Below are 22,576 nucleotides of genomic sequence, written 5' to 3'. Positions count from 1 at the left end.
TTCTGATGAGTTCACTTCCACTTGAAATGTTTTTAAATTTAAGGATAACTTAAGATGATAATGTTGCTTGCAGCGTGCACTAAAGCAATCTGTTTCTCTAAAAGCTCACGCTGAAATGTCTTCATTTTTATTCGTTTCAAGCCTGACTTAAAAAAAGTTTGAATGCAAACAAAAAAGCTTGTCTCTTAGCGGATTACAGCAAAAAAGATCACCATCGCTCTGTTTTTCAACCCTGTTGGGATCCTCTTTATCCTCTAATGCTAGGTGTTAGCATGTAGCACAAAGGCTAACAAGCTCCCTACTGAGCAGCCTGTGTTGTCTCAGCATTTGTCTTCTGCTCAGGAAATATTTTGCTTGTCAACAAAGGTCCTCACCTGGGAAACAGTCTGCAGATCCAGAGGAAGGAGGCCTGGCATGGTGGGTAAAAGGGGCGGAGCTTCACTGTGCAACCTGGGTAAACATGTGAGGGTCATGTGGGGTTCAAACCAGGATGCTCACTCTCTGTTCTTCTGTCTCTTTGTGTTTACTCACAGAGAAACGTCTCCTGACCTTTCTTCTGCGACGCTCTGCAGAGTTGATAAATGTGCGTGTTAGTGAAACCGCCGAGCCAGGTGAGATGTAATCCTCGGAGATGTTTCTGCAGAGAATGAACGGAATTTAAAAGCCGTCTCCTCCTGCAGGATGAAGATGATTTGCACCCTTGCAGTCAGAGCTTTATATCACCTAAAAAGAAGTCTTCACTCCACTTCACTGTGCCCCTGGAGTTAAAGTTACATGATGAATGACGGGGCAATCAGATCGACTTTCCAATGCAGCCAGACACCGCCGCCCTTGAGACATCGCTGCAGGAAGAATTGTTTCAAGACACGCAGATAAAGAGAAGCAGATATAAAGCTTAACAGATAACAGCGGATACATTTCTTTAAGGCTTTGTGTTTATCTGCAGGAAAAGTCAATTCTTACAACCTCATTACCTTCAGATGAGTATGAAGAGGAGCAGGGAGGGTGTGGGGCAGGGTCGGGGTGATGGGGTTAGAGGGGATCGGGGTGTCACTGCTCGGCCCAGCCTTCATTGAGCACTTGATGGATGCTCTGTAACCAATGCAGATGGAGCGCCCCCACGGCCGCAGCGAGCACACAATCTTCTCAGCAGATTAACTTCCATTGATTTATAGAGATTTACCTCAGGACAGAAAACAGCTGGCAGGAGGACAGAATACCAGAAGTGGACAGGGATGAATTAGAGCCAGCAGAGCTCATTTGTTAAGCGAGAGCGCAAAGTTTTTATCAGCATACAGCAGAAAGTCAGCGAGTTACTACGCAGGTGGTTTACGAGTTAAAAACAAAAGAGGTGTGAGATAAAGAAAAGCTGAACCACTGACTGAATGAGTTTTTATTTAGGTCAGTTTGGGCCAGAAGAAAAGTTGAACACAGACTTCTTATCGTCTCTGGATTAATGTGGCCCAAACAGAGATTTTCTGATTCCAAACTCAGCACGTCGGTGCTCTGCAGGACTCAGACTCTGTGCTTTAACTCATTTTAGGTTTAAGTCTCATTCAAGTGTGTTCATCTGTAAGCAAACACACTGTGTGTCAGTGAAGTTTCAAGATTTATCCTGCTGGTGCCTGGTTTGTTTCCAAGCAGGTTTTTTTTTTTTGCAAAACAGTTTGTGGTTGGATTGTGTTGGGAAACATGTCGTACCCTGTAATGTGACATATCATATCCTATAATGTCATATCATGTCCTGACATGTTGTGTAGTATCATGATGCATTGTCTGTTTTTCTTATATATGATTTAGGATCCAGTCTGACTGTATCACTGTATCCTGTTGTACAGTATCATGTTGTATCCAAGGGTGACATATCGTGTCATGATGGGTCTCCCTGTCATATCCTGTATCCAAAATGACTTACTGCAGGCTGTGGCTTGCGAGCCGCATGTGGCTCTTTGCCCTTTGTTTTGTGGCTCTTCGATCCATTCATAAAAAATATATATAGTTATGAGTAGTGGTGTGCCGATCAATCTAAACTATATATATATATATATATATATATATATATATATATATATATATATATATATATATATATATATATATATATATATATATATATATATGCCAATGTTGGGATCAGTTGGGATTGATACTTAAGTTTCAGTTTCTCTTCTCTGGTATAAATTTAAACACACAAACACAATAAATCTCGCTTTGAAAACTGGAAATGTATTGATTTTCATTTTATGTCATTTAGTTTATGTGTGAGAGGAAGTGTGTTTGTAAGACCCCATGTGTGACATGGCTGTTTGTAGTACCACGGTAATTTTTGTGGCTCTTGGTCTCTGACTGTTTGGCCACCCCTGACTTACTGCATCATACTTTATTGTGCCATGTCATGATGAACCATATATCTTGTCATATTGTGTCATATCAAATCTTATCCTGTCTCAACTTATTGTCTCTTATCTTATTGCATCGTACTATACTGTGTTGTGTTGTGATGTGCTGTATTGTATCATATCTTTTAGTTTCATATCTCGCACTATTCTGTTATGACACTTAAGCTGAGCCTTCTCCTCTTTGCCCAAGGGGTAGAATGAGTCAGTAGGTCTAAGACTCAGCTCTTGTGATTTTTAGCACTATTACTGAATTTTGTTGAAGATTGAGGTAAACTATTGCAGAAATTAATTGTGGTTTGTTGGCTTGTTGATTATTGTACCCCCCTCCCCATCAAAAACAAACAAAAAAAAACACCTTACACTTAATGGCAGCACCTGCAGCCGAATAACTTGTAGCACTGTTGTCGCACTAACTAGGTTTTCCTTCCGTCTAAATTCTTGCTTGTGTTGTACGTCGCTTTGGACAAAAAGGTCTGCTAAATGAAACTGTAAACATCCTATTATATCCTATTGTATCGTGTCCATTGACTGTATGATTGATGGATTTAATCTCCCCAAAGTCACCCTTCTGTTACTGAAACAGATTTTTGAAGCAGATCGGCTATCGCTATTGGAAGTGGCAAGGGCTTCGAGTACAGCTTTAGGGCGCCTGTCAGTCACATGACCTGAGCTGTGCCTCTGATTGGGCGAGCTTGTGATCTCAATATCCTCTTATTCTGAGTTAAAAAAACATACATAAAAAAGTCAGTCCTTATATAGTGTGTGTCGATAATGAAATTAGAGACTCAGACAGGAGACATTTTTTGGCTTGGTGTGTATGTGACTTCCTGTACTTCCGGAGCCAGACTTAAGCAGACGCTCGAGAAACAGCAGATTTTTAGCACTTTCTTTGCAGGAGGTTGCCACTTGATTGTGTAGTGATGATGAATTATATTTTATTATATCGTATCTTATTGTATATGTATGTCGTGACATTATGTGATGTATCATATCATCTCTTGATGCATTGTATTACATTATGAAACATTTTATTTTATTGTAAGCTATTGAACTGTATTGTATCACATTGCAGAGTATCATATAATATCGTCATACTGTGGTGTATCGTATCATGTCTTCACGTGTCAAGTTGTACTATGTTGTATGACATCATATTGACATATCATACTGTATTGTTGTCGGCAGGACACCCAATCCCTTAGAGATAGGGTGAGAAGCTCGGCTATCCGGGAGGAGCTCGGAGTAGAGCCGCTACTCCTCCGCGTTGAGAGGAGCCAGATGAGGTGGCTCGGGCATCTGATGAGGATGCCTCCCGGACGCCTCCCTGGTGAGGTGTTCAGGGCACGTCCCACCGGGAGTAGACCCCGGGGCAGACCCAGGACACGCTGGAGAGACTACATCTCTCGGCTGGCCTGGGAACGTCTTGGGATCCCCCCGGAAGAGCTGGCTGAAGTGGCTAGGGAGAGGGAAGTCTGGGCTTCCCTGCTTAGGCTGCTGCCCCCGCGACCCGACCCCGGATAAGCGGAAGAAGATGGATGGATGGATGGATACTGTATTGTATAATGCCATATCATGATGTGATGTAACATATCGTATCATGTCTTCATGTACTGTATTGTATTATCTAATATTGCACCATATTTTGACGTATCGTACGGTATCATATCACAATGTAATCCGTCATTACATATTGAATCATGTCTTTAAGTATCGAGCTGTATTGCGCTCTTCACATTCAACAATATTCGGGTTCTCATGTTAAATATAAATATATTATTATGTAGATTTAGAATATCAGAATAAAAAAACTCCATCTCCGTACCTGTTCTCCAGAGACGTCCAAGCATCTGTGGTCTGAAGCCAGCTCCAACCCCTACCAGGGGCACGGCTCCCACAAAGCTCCACGTCCTCTAACAAGGCTTCATTCTGATCATGTGTGAGACGGCCTGGCTGCAGGAAACTGATTGAACTATTTTATCTGGGACGCTAATAAACCTGCCAGAGGTTGGAGAAGTCTGAAAGCTGAATAATTCAGAGTGGGAGAGGAAGCCATTAAGTATACATTATCTGAGGAGAAGGATTCAGACGATAGTGCTGGAGTCTGACGTTGGGCCATGGAGGCAGAAACCGATAAGAGTCCCACCGGACAGAGGAAGAAAACGCTAATGCTGGGATTTGTTCAGCCAAATATCTCTCCTTTCTCTCAGCTATGTTCGGCCCCCCTCCTCCATTAACAGCCCTCCATTAAAGTGAAATATCAGATGTGGGCTAACATGAACATTAACACAGCTCCCATGACATCAGCGCCCAGCTTTCGCCAAAAAGCCGGAAACTTTGGCACAATAGCATCGACCCAGCGAGTGTTGAGCTTTCTGTGATTAAAACACGCAAAGACGTGTAACTATGAAGAGGTGCAGCAGCTTTTTTACCTCAACATGGAGTTTATTTTATGTTTAGTTTGGCTGAAATGGGAAAAAAACACATCCATTAGAGAACACAAAGGAAGAAAACCTTACATTAAGGACAGAAACCATCAGAGTCTGAAGCTTTTAAGGAAGATCTCCACTTTCTGTCTGATAAAAACATCCAGCAGAGACCATCTGCTTCCAAAAATAGACGTAAATATTTCATAAGCTTGCTGTATTTCATCACTCAGTGCTCATAGGAAGCTTTAATCCTCACATATCAACACCTTAGAGGTCATTTTTAAAACCAGCATCCATCTGCAGATCCTGTTTTTGTTTCCTAGGACAAGCCCAGACATGTCTCACCCCACTTCAGGTGTTTCATCCACTTATATGAGCTAACATCAAGTATGTAAATATTTTACAATATACAGGAGGAAAATCAGGAAAACTTAGGAGCAATAATCCAGACGCTCCTGTTTGGAAGCATTTATCAAACAAACTACAGAAGAATAAAGAATAAAGAGTCAGATAAGGTCAGTAGTCGTATGATTCACCCCATGCACAGAGGGTGAAATCCTCCAACATGAGGCTTTTTGACTGCACATAACTCCGTAAAGCAAAAATCAAACTGCTGCTGAAAAATGAGGCTAACTAAGAAATGCAGAAAAAAACTGCAGTTCCTCAAGTGTCCACTTGAGGCTTGCTCCAAAACCTGAGAACTTCTCATCGACACTGGTTGTAAAACATTCGTTTTTACAGTGGCCAGTGGATGTCAGACTATTTGCAAGAGGAAACAGAAAAATATATGATCTTATATTTAGCTTTTTGAATCAGACTTGACATTAGCATTGAAGCTAAATTTAATTCATGTGAAGTTATAAAAGAAAACACTCATTTCCTCGCCTTCACAACTTTCTGTGTCCATTAGGAAAGCTGTCCTCGTTACTTCTGTTGTGTGGTGGCTTTTGCAAATTGGCTGACACCTACCAGCCACCGTAGATCTTGGCAGCAGAACTACACTTGTTTACAGCCTGGAAGAGGTGTGGGTTTTTGCATGACAAGCTTATTTCAGGGACTTTGAGGATGACAGGATGTTTGCTTGACTTTTATTTTGTGCAGATTAAAACGTAACCTCAATTAGTGAGGTGTCAGTTGTAAACGATCCGGCTCTTTGAACTGACTCCTCGAACCCAACGACTGGATCTGGCTCCTCTTTATTTCTTTTTCTTCTCCTTTGTTTTCCTGTTAAATTGTTATTGGTTAACATGTGTGGTTCAAAGTAATTAGTTAAAAGCTTGTTAATGATATGTCTAGAATCAGATAGGGGATGTTTATTACTTTGCTCAGTGTTGGGTATGAACAAAAAGGACAAACAATAGACATTTGATGAGATGTATGTTTTATACCTAAGTAGTTCATTTTACTCAAAAACGTATTTATTTTTTTATTTATTTTTTATTTTATTTATTTTTTTTATTATTATTTTATTATTTCATTTATTTATCATTTTATTTATTTATTAAACATTTTTTTTATTCATCTTTTTTTTTTACATGTATTATTTTTTATGTATTATTTTATTTATTTATTTATTTATCATTTTATTTTTTAAATGTACTATTATTCATTTATTTATTTCAATTTTAGTAATATCTTTATCCATACAAAAAAAAATCTGAGGAGCCATTTGGGAGCCAAATATCCATTTATGGCTGAGAGCAGAGGACAGCATTTCACTGTCTGTGCGAATATAGATTAGCTAAACATGCAAATGCACGCTTACTGAGGCTATTAACTCTGACTCATAGATTATAAAAATCAAATGTTCTTGCTTAGGGTGCAACAGATGATGAGCCCCTTGAATTTGTAGGAAATAAGACCTGTTGCTGCAGAAAACGCCAGAGACAGCAGACATAATTCATGCAAGGTATTGTAAGGGAGGAGAACGACGACATATGTGAGGGGTGTTTTTTCTGCACACATTCATGGTTTGCAGTGTCCTGTCCTGAGGTGAGACGTCTGAAGGAAGCAGTGGGTGTTGGTTTGATTCCCCTCATACAGTAGCTCCTCTCTGTATGAGCTGCAGCTGTAGCTGTGCTGAGGAGCTCCTCTCTGCCTCCTGTGTGTAATAACGTTACACGGCTGCTGCTGGACAGATGTGCACCTCTCTGACTCACCTCCCTCCCTCCCTCCTGGTATCCTTCCACACCTTGTTGATGGGACCGGATCTTCCCCGTGTTTCGTCGGGGTGGGCTCTGTTTGACTCATGAGAGGGGTCGTGACCCGGGCTATGAACTGCTTCCTGTTTCTGTTGAAGCGCTCTTCCGAGGCCCGCAAGGATCACAGGAGAGGCTGTCGGGCAGCCGGAGCGCATCCAGCTTTGGGTTTGATGCTTCCACAGTTTGAAAAAAAAATCATACATCAGCGGAGCGGGAGCTGGAACCGGAGAGAGGAGATAGTGATTATTTACTGCTCTGAGGGAGAAATATGTTCGCTCTGTCAGACAGAGAGGAGGCTGGGAAGGGTGTGAGCTCCATGCAACACAACAGGGAAGCTAAAAAAAAAAGTTTGAGCTATTTTAGAGAGCATGGAGACCACAGCATAAATAAGGATCCAACACATACGTCGGTTTAACCCTGCTTTCAGACATCCATACAGTTATCGATCGACCTTATGTAGATTTGAATGTGTGAAAAGATCCTTATCCAGTGTTTCTCTTTCTCTCTGTAGGTTATAAGAAAGTGATTGTATCACATTTAGATTACTGCCACTAACACGCTTTTTTATAACTGCTCAACTTGTGATGTCACAAGTTGTGCGGATTCTGAACAGAGCCTCAAACTGAGTGCTAGCAGTCACAAACAAAGGTATGGGTGGGATCATTTTAGTTAAAACAAAACTTTAAAAGAGTGTTTTGCTTAACTGACTGAAAGAAGACAAACTGAATCTAAGGACGCAAAAAGGGTAAAACACAGCTACTGTCCCCATGTGCATTTCAACCGTATGAATCAGCGTCTAACTTTACTCAAGCCCCGCCTCTACCAAACCATGTCCTTCCTATTAAGTGTCGTGTAAGCAGATGCAGATAGCATCGTCAGTTAATAATAGCATGACAGCATAGCAGCGGGACACAGTGTACCCTGCTCATAAATCCAACAAAGATGAAAAAATAAAACATTTCGTTTCAACTGCAGTTTCAGACTGTTTTGTGAAGCCATTTTCCAAAAAAAAAAGAAGTTAGCTGCACGAAGTCGACTTCAGATCGAAATATGATTGTGAATTTTTGGGTTGGGTTAGTATGTCTGGCACCTCAACAGAAAAGTCCCAAAAAGTAGGACGGTCAGGTCGGTAATTTGGAGACCTGCCCCCCAACCAAAGTCCTGTTTCCACCAAGCAGCGTTTCCACTGACTAATCCTGGGACAGATCCCCAAATAACCGAGACGAGCCGTCCCAACTTTTTGGGACCCTTCCATGAAGATGGTGCGAAGTCAAAGTTAACATCAGGATGACCAAAGATGATGGCGGTAATGACAGCAGGATGAGGTCAAGGAGCTGTGACCAAAGTGAGAGATCCTCCGAGACTCTTCCGCCCTGTTTCCACCTAGTGGTTCAGTTTGGTTCGTCTCAGTACCGCACATATTTTGTGGCGTTTTCACTGACTAATCCCGGGACAGATCCCCAAATAACCGAGATGATGGAACCCTTCTGTTGAGGTGCAAGTGGAGCTATAACACTGCAGACTGCTGATTGGTTGAAAGAATGGTCACTTCCTGTGCTGCAGCATCTGTATTTCTCCTGGCGGCACACAGTCTTCTCTGACATAAAACTTGATTGTGTTTTGTAGCAAAGAGCCATATTCTTCTTTGTTGGATTTATTAGCGGGGTAAACTGTGTCGATAGCTGCTATATTATTTAACTGATGCAGCTATCGGCATCCAGCTTACACGCTGCCCACCACGAGGGGGCACAGTTGGTTGTAGAAACGCCAACAGGACCAGGCTTAACCGTACCAAACTGTACTGATTTGAACCGGACTGCTTGGTGGAAACGGGGCTTGAGTTCCACTACCTGCTCCTCTACATCACCTCCTCCTATCCGACTCAGGAGCAGCAGTGGGAGGAGTCAGGCCAGAGAGAGTTGAACAGAATTTTTTTTTGTTAAAACTCAGATTTATATGCAGACGTGGATCAAAACTGAAACAAAGACAGGAGGATTTGCACGTTGATTCTGGTGAGGATGTTTTTCCTGCTCCTGGAAAGTTGACCCATGTGACCTCTTCTGTTGTAAATCACCAGGAAGTGATGCTGTGTTTTGAATTTGGATACTCATCTTTAAAAGACTGATTTCAGGTCAATACTCGGTCTGTCTGCAGCAGAACATTTTATCTCCCGGTGTGATTCCTCCTCTCTGCCTCCTCTGACCTCCTCGTGCCCTGCTGACAACTGTCATGCGCTGATTTAGGATTATTTTTAAATCAGGAGCTGTCGAGGTTTGACGAGGATGAGGATGGGGTACCCGGGTCCCTGGAGAGCTTGTAAATCTGGACAGTTTACTACAGAGAGGAGGGGAGGGGGGCTCTCCTGGTCCCGGCCCAGGCTTAATCCCACCACTTCCTCTCCTCCGCCGGCCCACGCCGTAATGCATTTTCTGTAACTAACAGCCGTTGTTTCCCGATTGTCACGCTCCCATCCCTCGCTCCTGGAATGTGTGTGTAGCAGTAGGATAGGGTGTTGGGCTTTAAAACTCTCCACAGACTTGGAAAAAAACGAAGAAAGTGGTAGTCCAAGGTCTGGAATTGCAGTTAATATTAACACTACCCTCCTCCATTACCGCCTCCTTCTCCTCCCATAATTCCTTGCTCTACGGGTGCTGCACCCCGGGCCTCCTCTTCCGTCACGCTTGCCCCCTTCTCTGTCTGGAAACAGGAACACATGGATGTCAGTCCTCTGTGCTGTGCCAGCATCCAGCCCCTTTCAACAGCTCCGGCTCCTTTAATAAGCCATGTCCCCCCTCAGCGCCACGCACGGCGAGGCGTGACACGCAGAAACACACACGCTGCACGCAGGATGGCACACCGAGCGCCGTTTGGCAGCAGTCAGAGGGCAATCAATTCACACTTTTCAGCCCGAGTAACATTCTTCACGACGCCTCCTGACAGGTCTGAGGCGGCGAGCTTAAGAGGAGACGGCGAGGAGGTCAAGTCTGCTTGAAAAGGAGAGCAACAGGTTTTTGGGAGATTGGCCAACTTTGGCCCTGAAGTGATGAGAGCAGAGGCAGTAAAACTCACCTGCCCTCTTCTGCCGGTGTTAACATTTTATCAGACAGTGTGGAGGGATGACTCATTAAAGGGCACGTACGCAAAAACAGACAAAGAAAAATGCTCGGAGAGTTCAAGAAGACACCTTTTAGACAAGAAGAGCCGGAATTCTTAAAATCCACCAAAATCTTCAACTTCATTGTTTGGGATCTGACTTTGGCATGTTTCATGTAGTTCTTGGTGAAAAATATTGAGTGGATTGCACTTTTATTTCGCTGATGTCACAGCTACTACTATATTTGCATCTAGGTCCAAGCATCTCCAGTGTTTCATGTTCTCAGGCAGCATATTTCTCTGTGTTTTGTAGTTTTTAAAAGGTGAGAGTCCAAAAAGTGAAAGAAAATGTTCAACGGCAGGAAAAGAAACTTATTTTTTGGGGAACAAATATATATAAAAGACAAAAAAACAAAAAACAAAACAACTATTCTAAATTTTTAAATTATATAATATGAATAAGTAATAATAGAAAAAAAATGGAGGGAGTAGAAAAACATAAAAAAAGAAAAATGAATTAATCAATTTAAAGAAACAAAAACAAATAACACAAACAAAAAAAGAAAGGAAACTTAGGCGTCGTGGGTAGGTAGCTCATACTGATTTTCTCTACTGACAAACACTGCCACAATAAAACATGATATCTGTGACTGTTTACATCCAGGTAGTAGAGATTTAAATTGAAATAGCAAGCATCAACCATGGCCACAGCTAGTGTAGGGAGGCTGAACTACAGCTCACACACAACTTAAGACTGACATTCAACCCTACAGTCATAAAGATGTTAAAGAGTCAGTTGACAGAGTGGTGTTTCTGGTGCTGAGGAGTGAGGGTGATTATATTAAAGTCTCCTAAATAAGATCCACCTCAGAAAACCTGAAAGTCAGAAAGTTTGTTTGGATTGGGTTGGGAGGGTTACTTTAAAAATGTAATCCAATGCAATTACCTTTTAAAAAAAGTATTGTTTACCAAGTTGAGAGAAAATATACTTTTTCAAAGCAAACTTAAAATGTTGCATGTGTGCTCAATGTGTGTGTGTCTGCTGCATTGGAGTACATTCTGATGGTGTAGATTGTCTGTTTTAATTGAAACGTCCATATCAACTGTCTGTAATGTTGTCCCATGAATATGAAGTATAATACATGTATTTGGATAGTTATTCAGAAATTTAGGGGGTATTTACGGTAAAAATCAGACTTCAGAATTTCAGGCTATGCGTCGTACAAATTGAACTTGTTCTTGACTTGAGGACCACCTGTACATAGCTAAAAGTTATGGTATTTTTGTATCCTAACTGTGTAATGCCGTTACATGTAATCCGTTACTCCCCAAGCCTGGTTCATAGTATTAAATCCAAATTTTTGACTAACCCCCTTCTGACAATAAGGTAGGCTCCAACTGTATGCATTCATCCCAGATTACCAGCTAGAAATGTAACATTATAAAGAACCAGAGGCATAAATGATCATAGATCTCACACAGGTGCTCCCCTGATTTAATGCATGCAGCTACTCTTAACTAAGAGATGACTTTTGTTTAAAAAACATGCAAAATTAAAGTTTTTGAGTCGTGTTTTTGGACTTTCAGACCAGTTTCTGAAGAGATATTTGGGTTTCCAGCACATGAGGGACAGGGGCCTTGAGCTGGAAGCAATCTTATATGGGTGCTTTACTAATTTCAAGCCAGAATCCGAAATGTCAATTTTTTTTTCAACGAGTGAAAGACAAAACTTTCAAGGAAAAATAGATAAAGGCTGCTTCTCTTTAACTTAAGTGTCTGCAGACTTCGTACTCTGCAAAAAATTGAATATAAGTCAGTATTTTTCTCTTATATTTAGTAGAAATTGCCTTATTATACTTAATATGAGCCACATTCACCTGACCAGTCCAGAAATTATTATTTCAAGTTATTTAAAGACAAAAATGAGATCTGAATTGCTTGTAAGAAGTAGAATAAATCTGCCAGTGGGGTAAGAAAAATGTGCCTTAATACAAGAAACTTTTTTCTTACCCCACTGGTAGATTTTTGGACTGGTTACAAGTGATTCAGACCTTATTTTTGAGTCTAAAAAGATGTTTTTACTGAGAATAAGACAAAAACGCTTAATAAGATTTTAGTTTTTTGCAGTGTACACCATCAGAAGGAGACGCTGTGAGTCAGAAACAAACCAAATATGAGCGTTAGACTGACAGATCTTAAACTCAGAAAGGAAAGACCGGCTTCGGGACCATCCATCAAACAGGGACACGGATAATGATAACGTCTCATGGACCTTATGATCCTGACGTCCCCCTTTAATCATGACGTTGAAAGAAACAACAACAAACGTGTCAGCAGTGAAAGATAACCTCCACACTTCAAAGCCGTCCGATAATCTGCTCACAGGAGGCGACGCTCCAACGCCTGAACCGTGTGTTTTCACTAAAAGAGATCCCAGCTGACCCCTGAGGAGGGGATCAGCTCGGGTCCTCCTGCAGGTTGTTGGAGGCAGAAAGGAGCACCACGGTCAGGGCTGGAGGGTAAGAGGTTGGAGGGTGTGTGAGGAGGCCTATGACCTCATGATTTGGCTCAGGGTGAAAGAGGAGGTCTCAAGGGGGGAACCGCTGCATGACCCGGATCAGCCCAAGTCCAACGTGAAGCTACGACTGCAGAAAGATGGAGGCAGAGACTTCAGTTTGAAAGTTTGGTCTCTGCTGACAGGAAACAGCTCGTGGTGGTGTAGTTCACTCGTAGGTGAAATGTGTGAGGGGTGAGTCAGCGCTGGCTGCACAGAGTGTGACTAACAGACAGAAGAGTCAGGAACAGCCAGCTCTTCTCTTCTTCTGGGGCTGCTTTCAGGCTGAGAGGAGAGCGAAGGAGGCCTCTTTAGCCCAACAACAGTCCAGATAGATCCGTCATCAGCTCCATGTTCCCTCTCTGGGCTCTGGACGGTAACGGAGCGCTCTTTAAGGCGACGGGAGGGGGCTGGAACAAACTGGAGCGTGGGATTGTGGGAATAAAGAGATGTGGCTTTAAAATGAGCCGTCAGCGTTCGGCGTTAAGCTCCTGAAAACTTTCATCAGAGGCGTTCAAGTGACTGAGCGTCTGAGCTTATTGTTCTGCAATGAGGCGTGCTGCAGGAAACAAACTTTCTGTGAATCATTCCAGGTTTAAGGATTCAAAGTCCTGCTCAATAGCTCTGACAGCTTCTCCTTTGTTAACTCCTTTTCATTAAAAAGCTAAAGAGAGAAACGACTGATGCCACTTCAGAGAATATTCTGTTATATGATGCTCATTTATGAGTAGTCCATTGAGGTTGCTTCCACTGATGTTTGGTTCCCTGCAGAATTTTCAACTCTTTCAAAGGAAGCGAGTATAAAGTGTCGATTCTTTGGCTTCATTAGCATCTCTGACAAGAATGAGTCGACTTGCATCCACATGTTCAATTTTAAAGAGAAATTACAAACGATTTAATTTACGTTTGGTGTGAACACAACATTACAGGTGCACGACAACCAACTGGTTAGCTCTTAGCTTACCTGGTGCACCCTCAAAATCCAGATTGGTGCCCTTCAAGTGAGACTGGAGTGTTTCTGTTTTTCCCACCTGAAATTTGGTCTGTACTTTTGATCTACTAGAATATTCTAAAAACTACATAAACTGACTAACAGGTGCCATGTTGTTTGGGTTAGAAGAAAGTGCATGCCACATATAGACGCTGCAAACTTCCTTGCACTGGTTGCACAATCATTTCCTGGGTAGCAGAATTCGTATTTATCTGTTAATTTATCTTTTTATCTTTTTATTTATCTGTTTATTTATCTATATTATTATTATTATTATTATACTTATTATACTTATTATTATTATTATTATTATTATTATTTACCGATTTTTTATCTTTCTTATTTAATTTCTATTAATTTATTATTATTATTATTATTTTTATTATTATTATTATTATTATTATTATTATTATTATTATTATTTACAGATTTTTTTGTTTTATTTATTTTCTAATTTCTTTCTCTTTTTTTTTATTTTTTTTTATTTATTTTGATGCATGTCCCCATCTTTCTCTACACATTTCCTGTCTCCTGCAAACTTTCCTTTCAAAATAAAGGCAAACAGAAAATCAAATGACTGAACAAAGAAGTTACCTTTCCCTTTACTAACCCCAGATTTCTTTTACTCAATTTTTATAACCTTTGTGTTATCAGTTTTTGCACATTCCAGACGTAAATATTGGTTATTTAGATGTATCTTGTTGTTAAAACAGTCTTGCACATATTTTTGTTTAGGATTACATGTATTATATTTTTTATTTGATGTATTATTATAACAAAGTCTGCTGGTTTTAAGACAAACACAAGAGTTTGTCTTCTTTTCTTTGTTTATAAACTTTTGCACAAGTTCAGTGTAACAGCAATTTTCATTACACTTTTATTATTTATTTATCTCAAACATTTGTAGATTGCGAGTAGAAAACAAACCACACACTTTGTTTCCCAAGAGCAGTGATGCCAAACCAATCCAAATTCCCATCTACTACAAGAGCAACAGTATATAAGAGAGGAAGAAGCTAAAGCTTTAACAAACCTGCCCCTACTTACTAAAGCACATTAATATAATTTAACAGAAAAAAACTCTTATATAGAGTAAATACAGCTTAGAAACTACCCTAAGAAGAAAAACTGAAACACATTGTTTGTCGTGGCCCCTCCTCTCAGAGATCTCCTCAAACCGACACAGCAGCAGCTCCTGCAGCTCCTCATTATCACACTCGCTCCAAACAGCAGCGCGTCGCCTGAACGGGCTGCGTTTCCTCTCCACTGAAGCAACATTTGCTACTGTCCCTGATCCTACACTGATGTCACCTTCAGCCAATTGTTGTTTACTCATCCGAGGCAATGAGGCCCGACGAGGGGGCGACCTCCACAGGGAGAAGGAGGAGGAAGAGCAGGAGTCACTACATGTTAATGAACATTACTCTTTCCTGTCTTTCTGCAGAAATCCTAAAGTAAACATGATGAAAAAGTGAGTTTGGATTCTTTATGTGTGTGTGTGGAGTGAGGTGTCGAGAGGAGAGGAGAGGTGAGGAGGATGAAGTGCAAGTGATGACAAAATGCATCCTGGCCTAACACCTCTGTGCTTGTGTGATTTGGAGACCCAGAGAGACGGAGGTGTTAACAGAGGAAAGGCAGGTGTTATGCTCACTGTGTGTGTGTGTGTGTCAGGGAGAGTGTGTTTGTGTGTGTGTGTGAGCCATAAAGGAATAAATCCTGCACACTTAATGACAGGACTGTAAGACCTGAAGGATGATGACTTGCTGACACGTCCTGCTGAATCAAATAAAGTTCATTTAAAGTCACATTTCTCTGATTTTTGAAGACAATTTAAAAAAATGGCTCATTGCTGACATGTTTGACATTAAACTCTGCAGCTATGACTTTAGTGCCAGTTTCCTGCAACCATGCATTGAGGGAAAGACAAACTCAGAGGGCTCTGTGTGCAGAATATTAAAACACCTGCAGTGATTCATTCTGTAGTTTCAAACTTTCAGCGTCTGAACAAAGATCCATTTATCCATCACGTCAGTTGTTTATTACCTCCCTGTCTCACTTGGATGATGATATATTTTTATTATGCTGAGAAAAAAAAAAAAGAAAGAACCCAATTTTCTGCAGAAAAACAAGCCCAAACATCATTTCTGACAGCTCCGTGCTCCCCGTGCCCCGTTCCCGGCAGCCTGCTGCATTATCCACATTAGTTTCCTCTCTGTTGTCAGCCCTTATTGCTCTGCTGCAGAAAACAGACATTTCCAGTGGCACTGAATGTCAGCGGCGCTGCATTATACGGCCTTCAGAGGTGAGGCAGGCGGCAGAAAACAAACAGTAGTAAACAACAGTAGCAGTAGGGGGGTGGGCCCTTCCTGCTGTGTTGATTATTGGAGGGCCGTACACAGGCCTGATCCCCCCTGGGGGCCCACCGAGCGGGAACGGCTGCTGCTGGCTGCCCACAGAGAGGCCAGCAACATCTGGGGCTCAGCTCAGCGCTCCTCATTACAGAGCTGCTCCTGCTGTTGGTGGTGGAGGAGAGGTTGGTGCATCAGCTGGAGGTGAGGACTAATGAGAAATGAGCAGAGAATGAGGAGAGAGTGCAGAAATGTGATAAAATGACACGCAGAGGGACAGAGGCTTTTATTTTGATGGATGGGTTCAGATTGTTTCTGCAGGATGCTCCAAATGAACTGTATCTCTGGCTTTTATTAGACACTTAAAATCACCAAAGACCTTTACCTTCATGAAATTTAATCCATCATCATAACACTCTGTGCTCTGTATTTTAATATTACACCACATTGAAGTTTTAGAAGTTAAAAAGACCTAAGAGAAATGTCAGTCTGGTCAGTTCAAACGAATTTCTTAAGCGTTTATGTCTTCTTCAGTGTGAATAGATCTCTTCAGGAAATGCAACAGGTCAGTTTTCAATGAGACGTCACTGTAAAACTTCCTCACTTACTTACCATTGTGTTCTGGCTCCATCTGCTGGTTGAAATCTGCAACTGCATCCACAAAATCAGGTTCATATCAAGATTAAAGTGCTCTGAGACAACTTTTAAATATTGAATTAAAGATATGTGACCCTCAGCTTTAAGATAAATGTGCTGGGAATCAAAGGCTAACAAAATGTAAAACAGCTCCAGCAAAGTTTTTAGATCTGCTTGGAGAACTTTACCTTAAAAAATCCTCCCCCAGTGATTTCTTATACCCTTTAAAGTGCATGTTCAACTGAATTTTTTGCTTTATTTTGGCAGGAAAGGATAAATGATTCGTGCTCTAAAGTTTACAAGTGAAATTTAACTTTTGTTTAAGTTTCATTTTCCTTTATTTTCAAGCAATGAGTAAAACAAGTTCACTCAGTATCAGAAGAAACATCTCTACTTTAAACTAATTTCTCTTCACTTTTGGAGCCTTTTTAGAGACACAAGCTTCCAAATGTCAGATACTTTTCTTTCCTAGTAGAAATTGAGTTAGAATTTAGTGCTGAACTTTTTTGACATGGTTTGTTGTGAAATGTATGAAGAGTTTGTGATGAGATCTGTAGTTTTATGAAGAATAACAAAGAGACAAATGGCAGTCTGTTCCTCCACTTTATTAAGAAAATGTACAGGGGGATTAACGGTAGGACTTCTGGTAGCGGGCACGGGCTCCAGGTCCACCGAACTTCTTGGACTCGCAGCGACGGGGATCGGCAACCAGCAGAGTCCTGTCGTACTGGATCAGGATGTCCTTGATCTCCTTCTTGGAGGCTTCGTCCACATCTGCAGAGGAGGGAGAGGAGTTAGTCTGAATGGTCTAGAAGATGAGCCAGCAACAAATCAACATTTTAACAGAGAAAAATGTTTCTCTCAAAGGTTTCCTTTCCTATCTGACTTTGATTCTTAAGTTAAAGCTGACATCAGGATAATCAAAGATGACTGTGATAATGACAGCAGGATGATGTCAGGAAGCTGTGACTGAAGTGAAAAGATGCTCTAGGTAATTTTAGCCCCGTTTCTACCAGGCCGTTCAGTTCAGTTCGTCTCAGCACAGCACGCAATTTGTGGCATTTCTTCTGAATAATCCCAGGACAGATCACCAACTAACCAAGACGATGGTACCCTTCCATTTAGGTGCCAGACTTACTGATCCGACCCCAGATGGTGGAGCTAGAAACACTGTAGTCCACTTACTAGTCAACACTAATCAACAGTCACCATGCCACAGCAGCTACTTATTTCTCCTGGTGACACAAAACCTTCTGTGAAACAAAACTTGATTTTTCTTTGTAACAAAGAGCCGCATGCCAATCACAAAGAAGACAAATTGCTAGATGTCTTCCATCGTTGCTCTTTCTTTGTAACCTTTTCTTCTTTGTTGGATTCATTAGCAGGGTATATTGTGCTGTGGTGATATGGCGTCACGCTATTACATAACTGAGACGGTTATCGGCATCTGACTTGCATACCGCCAACCAAGAAGGGTAAGGTTGGCTGTGGAAACGCAAACAGGACCAGGCTTTATCAATCCAACCCGAACCAAACTGTACTGATCCAAACCGAATTGCTTGGTGGAAATGGGGCTTAGGTTCTTAAATGTTTAATTTTTATTTCACCAAGCTGGTCCCATTGTTGTTGTTTTTTTCCCAGAGGGAAATCTTGCTCAGAAGATCAGCAGGGAAAAAAAAAGTTGAGACACGCAGGGAACTGAAGTATGAATCAAAAGCATCAAAACTAGCAATAACAGCCACTATCAAAGCTTTAAAAAAAGGTTTCAGGAGAAAGAGACAAAGTTGTGGTGAGGAAATAAAACTGCAGTACTTGCATGTACAATCACACTGGTGGAATATAACACATGTCATGTTTTAAAAGTTAAAGGATTGGGCATAAAGAAATGGAAATTTTATGATGGGTTACTTATGAGAAGCGATGTTTCTATACCAAAATGTCTTATTTTTTCAGACATGTATATCCTGAGACTCATTTTTCAGTTCATCAGTTGTGCCAATTCAGTCTGACTAAGAACATGTTCACTGTTTTATCAGTGAAACCTTCCTAAAGACCCATCCATAAATAGATAAATACCACTCTTCATCTTCAGGTGCATCTTGTTTTCTTCTGTTTTCATCAGTTTATCAACAAATTTATTAATTATAGTAGTTATTCCCATCCATCACACTACATTTATACTCACATTTCTGGTAGTAGGCGACCAGGGATTTGGAGATAGCCTGACGGATAGCTGGAAAAAAAATGCAGGAAAAAGGGTCAAATGTACAGAAAAACATGAACCATTTCATACTAAAACAATGCAAGGATGAAAAACCATGAAGCTGAATGTTGAGCATACCGTAGATCTGTGCGACATGTCCACCACCCTTTACTCTGACTCTGATGTCAACTCCAGCAAAACGCTCCTTTCCCAGCAGCAGCACTGGCTCCAGGAGCTACACAGAAATGACACACACACAGGGATACAAAGGTTAGATGATAAAGACAGCAGTGTTTAATGATGGAGGAAAGTAAAATTCGTTTTGAAGAACTCTTAAATGAACCTAAATGTCCCACCAACAATGACAGGCTAACTTTTCTTTAACTGACATGGGATGTGTTACCTTGTACTGGAGAGTAGCAGGCTCCACCATCTCCAGGGGTCTGCCGTTCACCTTGATCAGACCATTCCCCCTCTTGCAGTGAGCAACTGCTGTGGCGGTTTTCTGACAGAAACAGGAAAATAATAGACGATCAAACATCTCTCCTCCTCAGCTGATTCATATTCCACATTTACATTCCCATCAGAGTTTATGGTCGTCATCTCATATCTTCTTTGATACAGCATGGTGTTCACATAGTAAATAATAATCCTATTAAGAGCCACAGAGAAAATGCTTATCTATATTAAGCCTTTTCCTTAAAATTTGTGAGTGTATTTGTCTTCTCTTCTTTCCCTTTCTTATGTTTCGATCACATTATGATCATCGGGTATCATTCCATGAGCTAACATAATGTCATCACGTGTCTACAGGTGTAGGAGAGAGCTAAGGCAGTTCATTCATTGCGTTGACTTAAAACGGCAGGAAAAAGCTGTCATGATTAAATCACACGACAGGTGTTCATTTATATAAGTTACACTTAAAGAAAGCGAGTGATGAGAGGATAGTAGGCTTGCTAACTGTGCTAACCGGAGCTAGCCTGGTACGTAGCACACCCGAACGGTGGCTAACCAGTAGCATGGACTTCACAGGTAATTTAGAAGCATAAATAAAACTATTACAGTTCAAAACAAGCTACTGGCTTGTTTAACAGTCATATCGACTCATTTAAGAATGAAATTCAGACGCTTCTTCGTTGAAATCTACGAAACGCTGCCGCACCATGCTAACCACTTTAGCCACCACACGCTAGCAGAAGGGGGCAGCCATAACACCACATGTGGAACATTTCCTTTATTTTACTTACTTTACGTCCAAAAACCTGGACAGACTGCATAGGACCTTTAGCAGGCATGGTTCTGAAACACACAGGGACCAACAGTTAGATTATAAATCGCTAAATAAAAGCACTTTTCTGTGTTTGAGGCTAAAGAACTTACAGCGGAGACGCTTCAACGGGACCTATGGAGCGAGAAGAGGCCGATGGGGTTTCCCACGCTGAACATCAGGGGCTGTCGCACGACATTTGCAACAGAGTTTACGGCAGTTTTTTTTTTTAGCTAAACTTTATTCTCAAATGTCTCCAAAACATTTAAAAATAAAAATAATATTTATTTTCTTATCTTACAAAAGAAACCATGGGCACATCCTGGCATTTTCGTTTTAAATATGCAAAGAGTTTACCAGATAAAGCATTTTTTGTAAGTTAATCAGCAGTGAAAATAGTTTATAAGCAGTGATACAACAGGTTAGTGAAATAAGATGAATTAAAGCAAAGGGATATCATGGTTGTTGAATAACAGCGACATAATCTTTTAAAGTATTTGTTTTTATGCTATTTTTGTTAAGAAAAACCCTTTGTTATCACATTTTGGTCCACACAAAACAATGTAATGTTTTATTTTTTTATTTTCTATTCACTCAATAACAGATTTCTCAAATTTTCATCACCTTTTAAGAATTATTCTGAAGAAGAATGATTAAATTTGAGCTACTGTGCCAATTCACACTGATGCCTAATGATGACAAGCTGGTTAATCAATACTGTCCACATTAAATAAATTCATTAAACTTAAAAAAAAAAAAAAAAAACAGTTTGCCTTATGGTTTCAATATTTACATCCTCCAATTGTACAATTTGTAAGTGTTTAAAAAAACTAAACCTGATCACCAGAGGAGATGAATTTCCTGTATTATGAGCACGAAAAACCAGAAGAAGCAGCAAAAATGTTTTATTGCAAACTCAGTTTGAAGAACCAAATTGAAGACATCTTCGTTTAGTTACAGAGATGCTTCCAGAAATGGTGATGAACTGCAGTCTGTAGTCATGACTGATGAAACAGTCTCCTGTTTCTAAATCCCTACATAACAGCACCCTCTAGTGTTGGTGAAACAAATAGCAGACATTTAAATGTGACATCATCAGCATCACAGCTGGGGGCAAAGCTGTATCACCAACCCGGCTCAGGGATCAGAGGGGAGAATGAGCTTCCTCTGTATTAACAGATGATAGTTTATATAAAAGCACACAAATATTTACATCTTGTTTTCATCTAGCTTTATTTTTAAGCTTCAAACCACAAAGATCACATGGTTCAGCTCTGTTAGGGGATGAGTAGGCTGGGGTCAGAGTATGGGAGCAGGACGTGACATGGGAAAAGGGAAGTGGTTAGCTTTGTGATATCAGATTGTTGTTCACCAGAGACAGCGTTTGATCTGACCACAGTGGACGACTGTTTCTCACAAAACTGAAAGGACTGACAGTCAAAGCTGGACCAAATCTTTGGAGAGACATTTGTCTTTGTTTTTAAGCACACACACATCCTGCTGTGTGACAGCAGAGGTGGTGTCTTACCCTTAAAGGAGGGAAGCAGCAGCAGAACTGTTCCTGGTTCAGAGAAGGACTGAAGACAGATTACATCTTGGGAATCTGTATACAGTGGCGTGAGTCATGTGTGCGATGTGCAGTGCCTACCTATGCCTGACATTTACTAGAGCCAGGCTTGTGTTTACAGTGTGGGCCACGGGTGAGCAGGCACCTGGCTTCTTTTATTGTCAGAGGGAATGTGTGCTTCTCTCGAGGGATGATGAACCATAGCATGTGCATCAAACCTTATCTGTGTGAGAGCATGGATTTGTAGGTTTTGATGCATTCTCAGTCCTGTATAAACATAGACAATTCACTTTCTCCTGTTTTTTTCCCATAGGGTCACAGTAAATGCGTCAGAGCTGCTGATCATTGCGGTAAACCACATTTTGAAGTTGTAAATTACTTATCACAGAAAAATGTGCACGTGTGCATAAAATGGCGTGATGAAAATGAGCAACAGAAACCATGTTTGGGGAAATTTCCAACATCATGTGAGTTGGTTTTATAGTTTGAGAAGGAAATAGACTTTATAACACATACTGCAGTCAACCAGCAGGGGGTACTTCACACATTTTGGCTTCACTTTTATGGCCTTTTTTATATAGTCTCCCAGCTGAGACTTGAAATAATTTGAATCAGAACAAACCAAAACAGTGTGCTACAAGGTGATAAAATGCAACACTAAAAGAGTCATGTATCTCTTTTTTTTCTGTAGCTAGGTGATTCTAATTAAGAGAGTTTTTCTGTCCCCATGGTAGATTTCCAAAGAGGAAAATGGTTTTTTACAAAATAAAAAATAAAAAAAAGTTACTTTGTCTCAGCGATGATATTTTAATACTTTTTCTGAGTTGAAAATTAAAAAGTGCAAGATTTTCACTTTTTTTGGGTTAAGTTTTAGACTTTCTAAGCTAACAG

At 40.8% G+C, this 22,576-nt stretch overlaps 1 protein-coding gene across 1 annotated transcript; it reads right to left on the bottom strand.

Moving 5' to 3' along the window:
* Positions 1-17,237: 17,237 nt before the first annotated feature.
* Positions 17,238-20,322, bottom strand: rps16 (ribosomal protein S16). Its single transcript, XM_074698294.1, has 6 exons — positions 20,232-20,322; positions 20,099-20,150; positions 19,255-19,356; positions 18,990-19,086; positions 18,834-18,881; positions 17,238-17,422 (listed from the first exon to the last, which is right to left on the bottom strand). The coding sequence occupies exons 2-6, from the start codon at positions 20,144-20,146 to the stop codon at positions 17,277-17,279; spliced, it is 441 nt and encodes a 146-aa protein (XP_074554395.1). The 5' UTR covers positions 20,147-20,150; positions 20,232-20,322; the 3' UTR covers positions 17,238-17,276.
* Between the last annotated feature and the right edge of the window lie 2,254 nt (positions 20,323-22,576).

Source organism: Halichoeres trimaculatus, unplaced genomic scaffold, assembly GCF_033239565.1.
Source record: "Halichoeres trimaculatus isolate MK-OKI-2021-1 unplaced genomic scaffold, fHalTri1.1 fHalTri1_scaffold_21, whole genome shotgun sequence".
NCBI lineage: Eukaryota > Metazoa > Chordata > Actinopteri > Labriformes > Labridae > Halichoeres > Halichoeres trimaculatus.
Note: the sequence above shows the minus strand (reverse complement) of the source record. Positions and strands in the feature narration are given on the sequence as shown.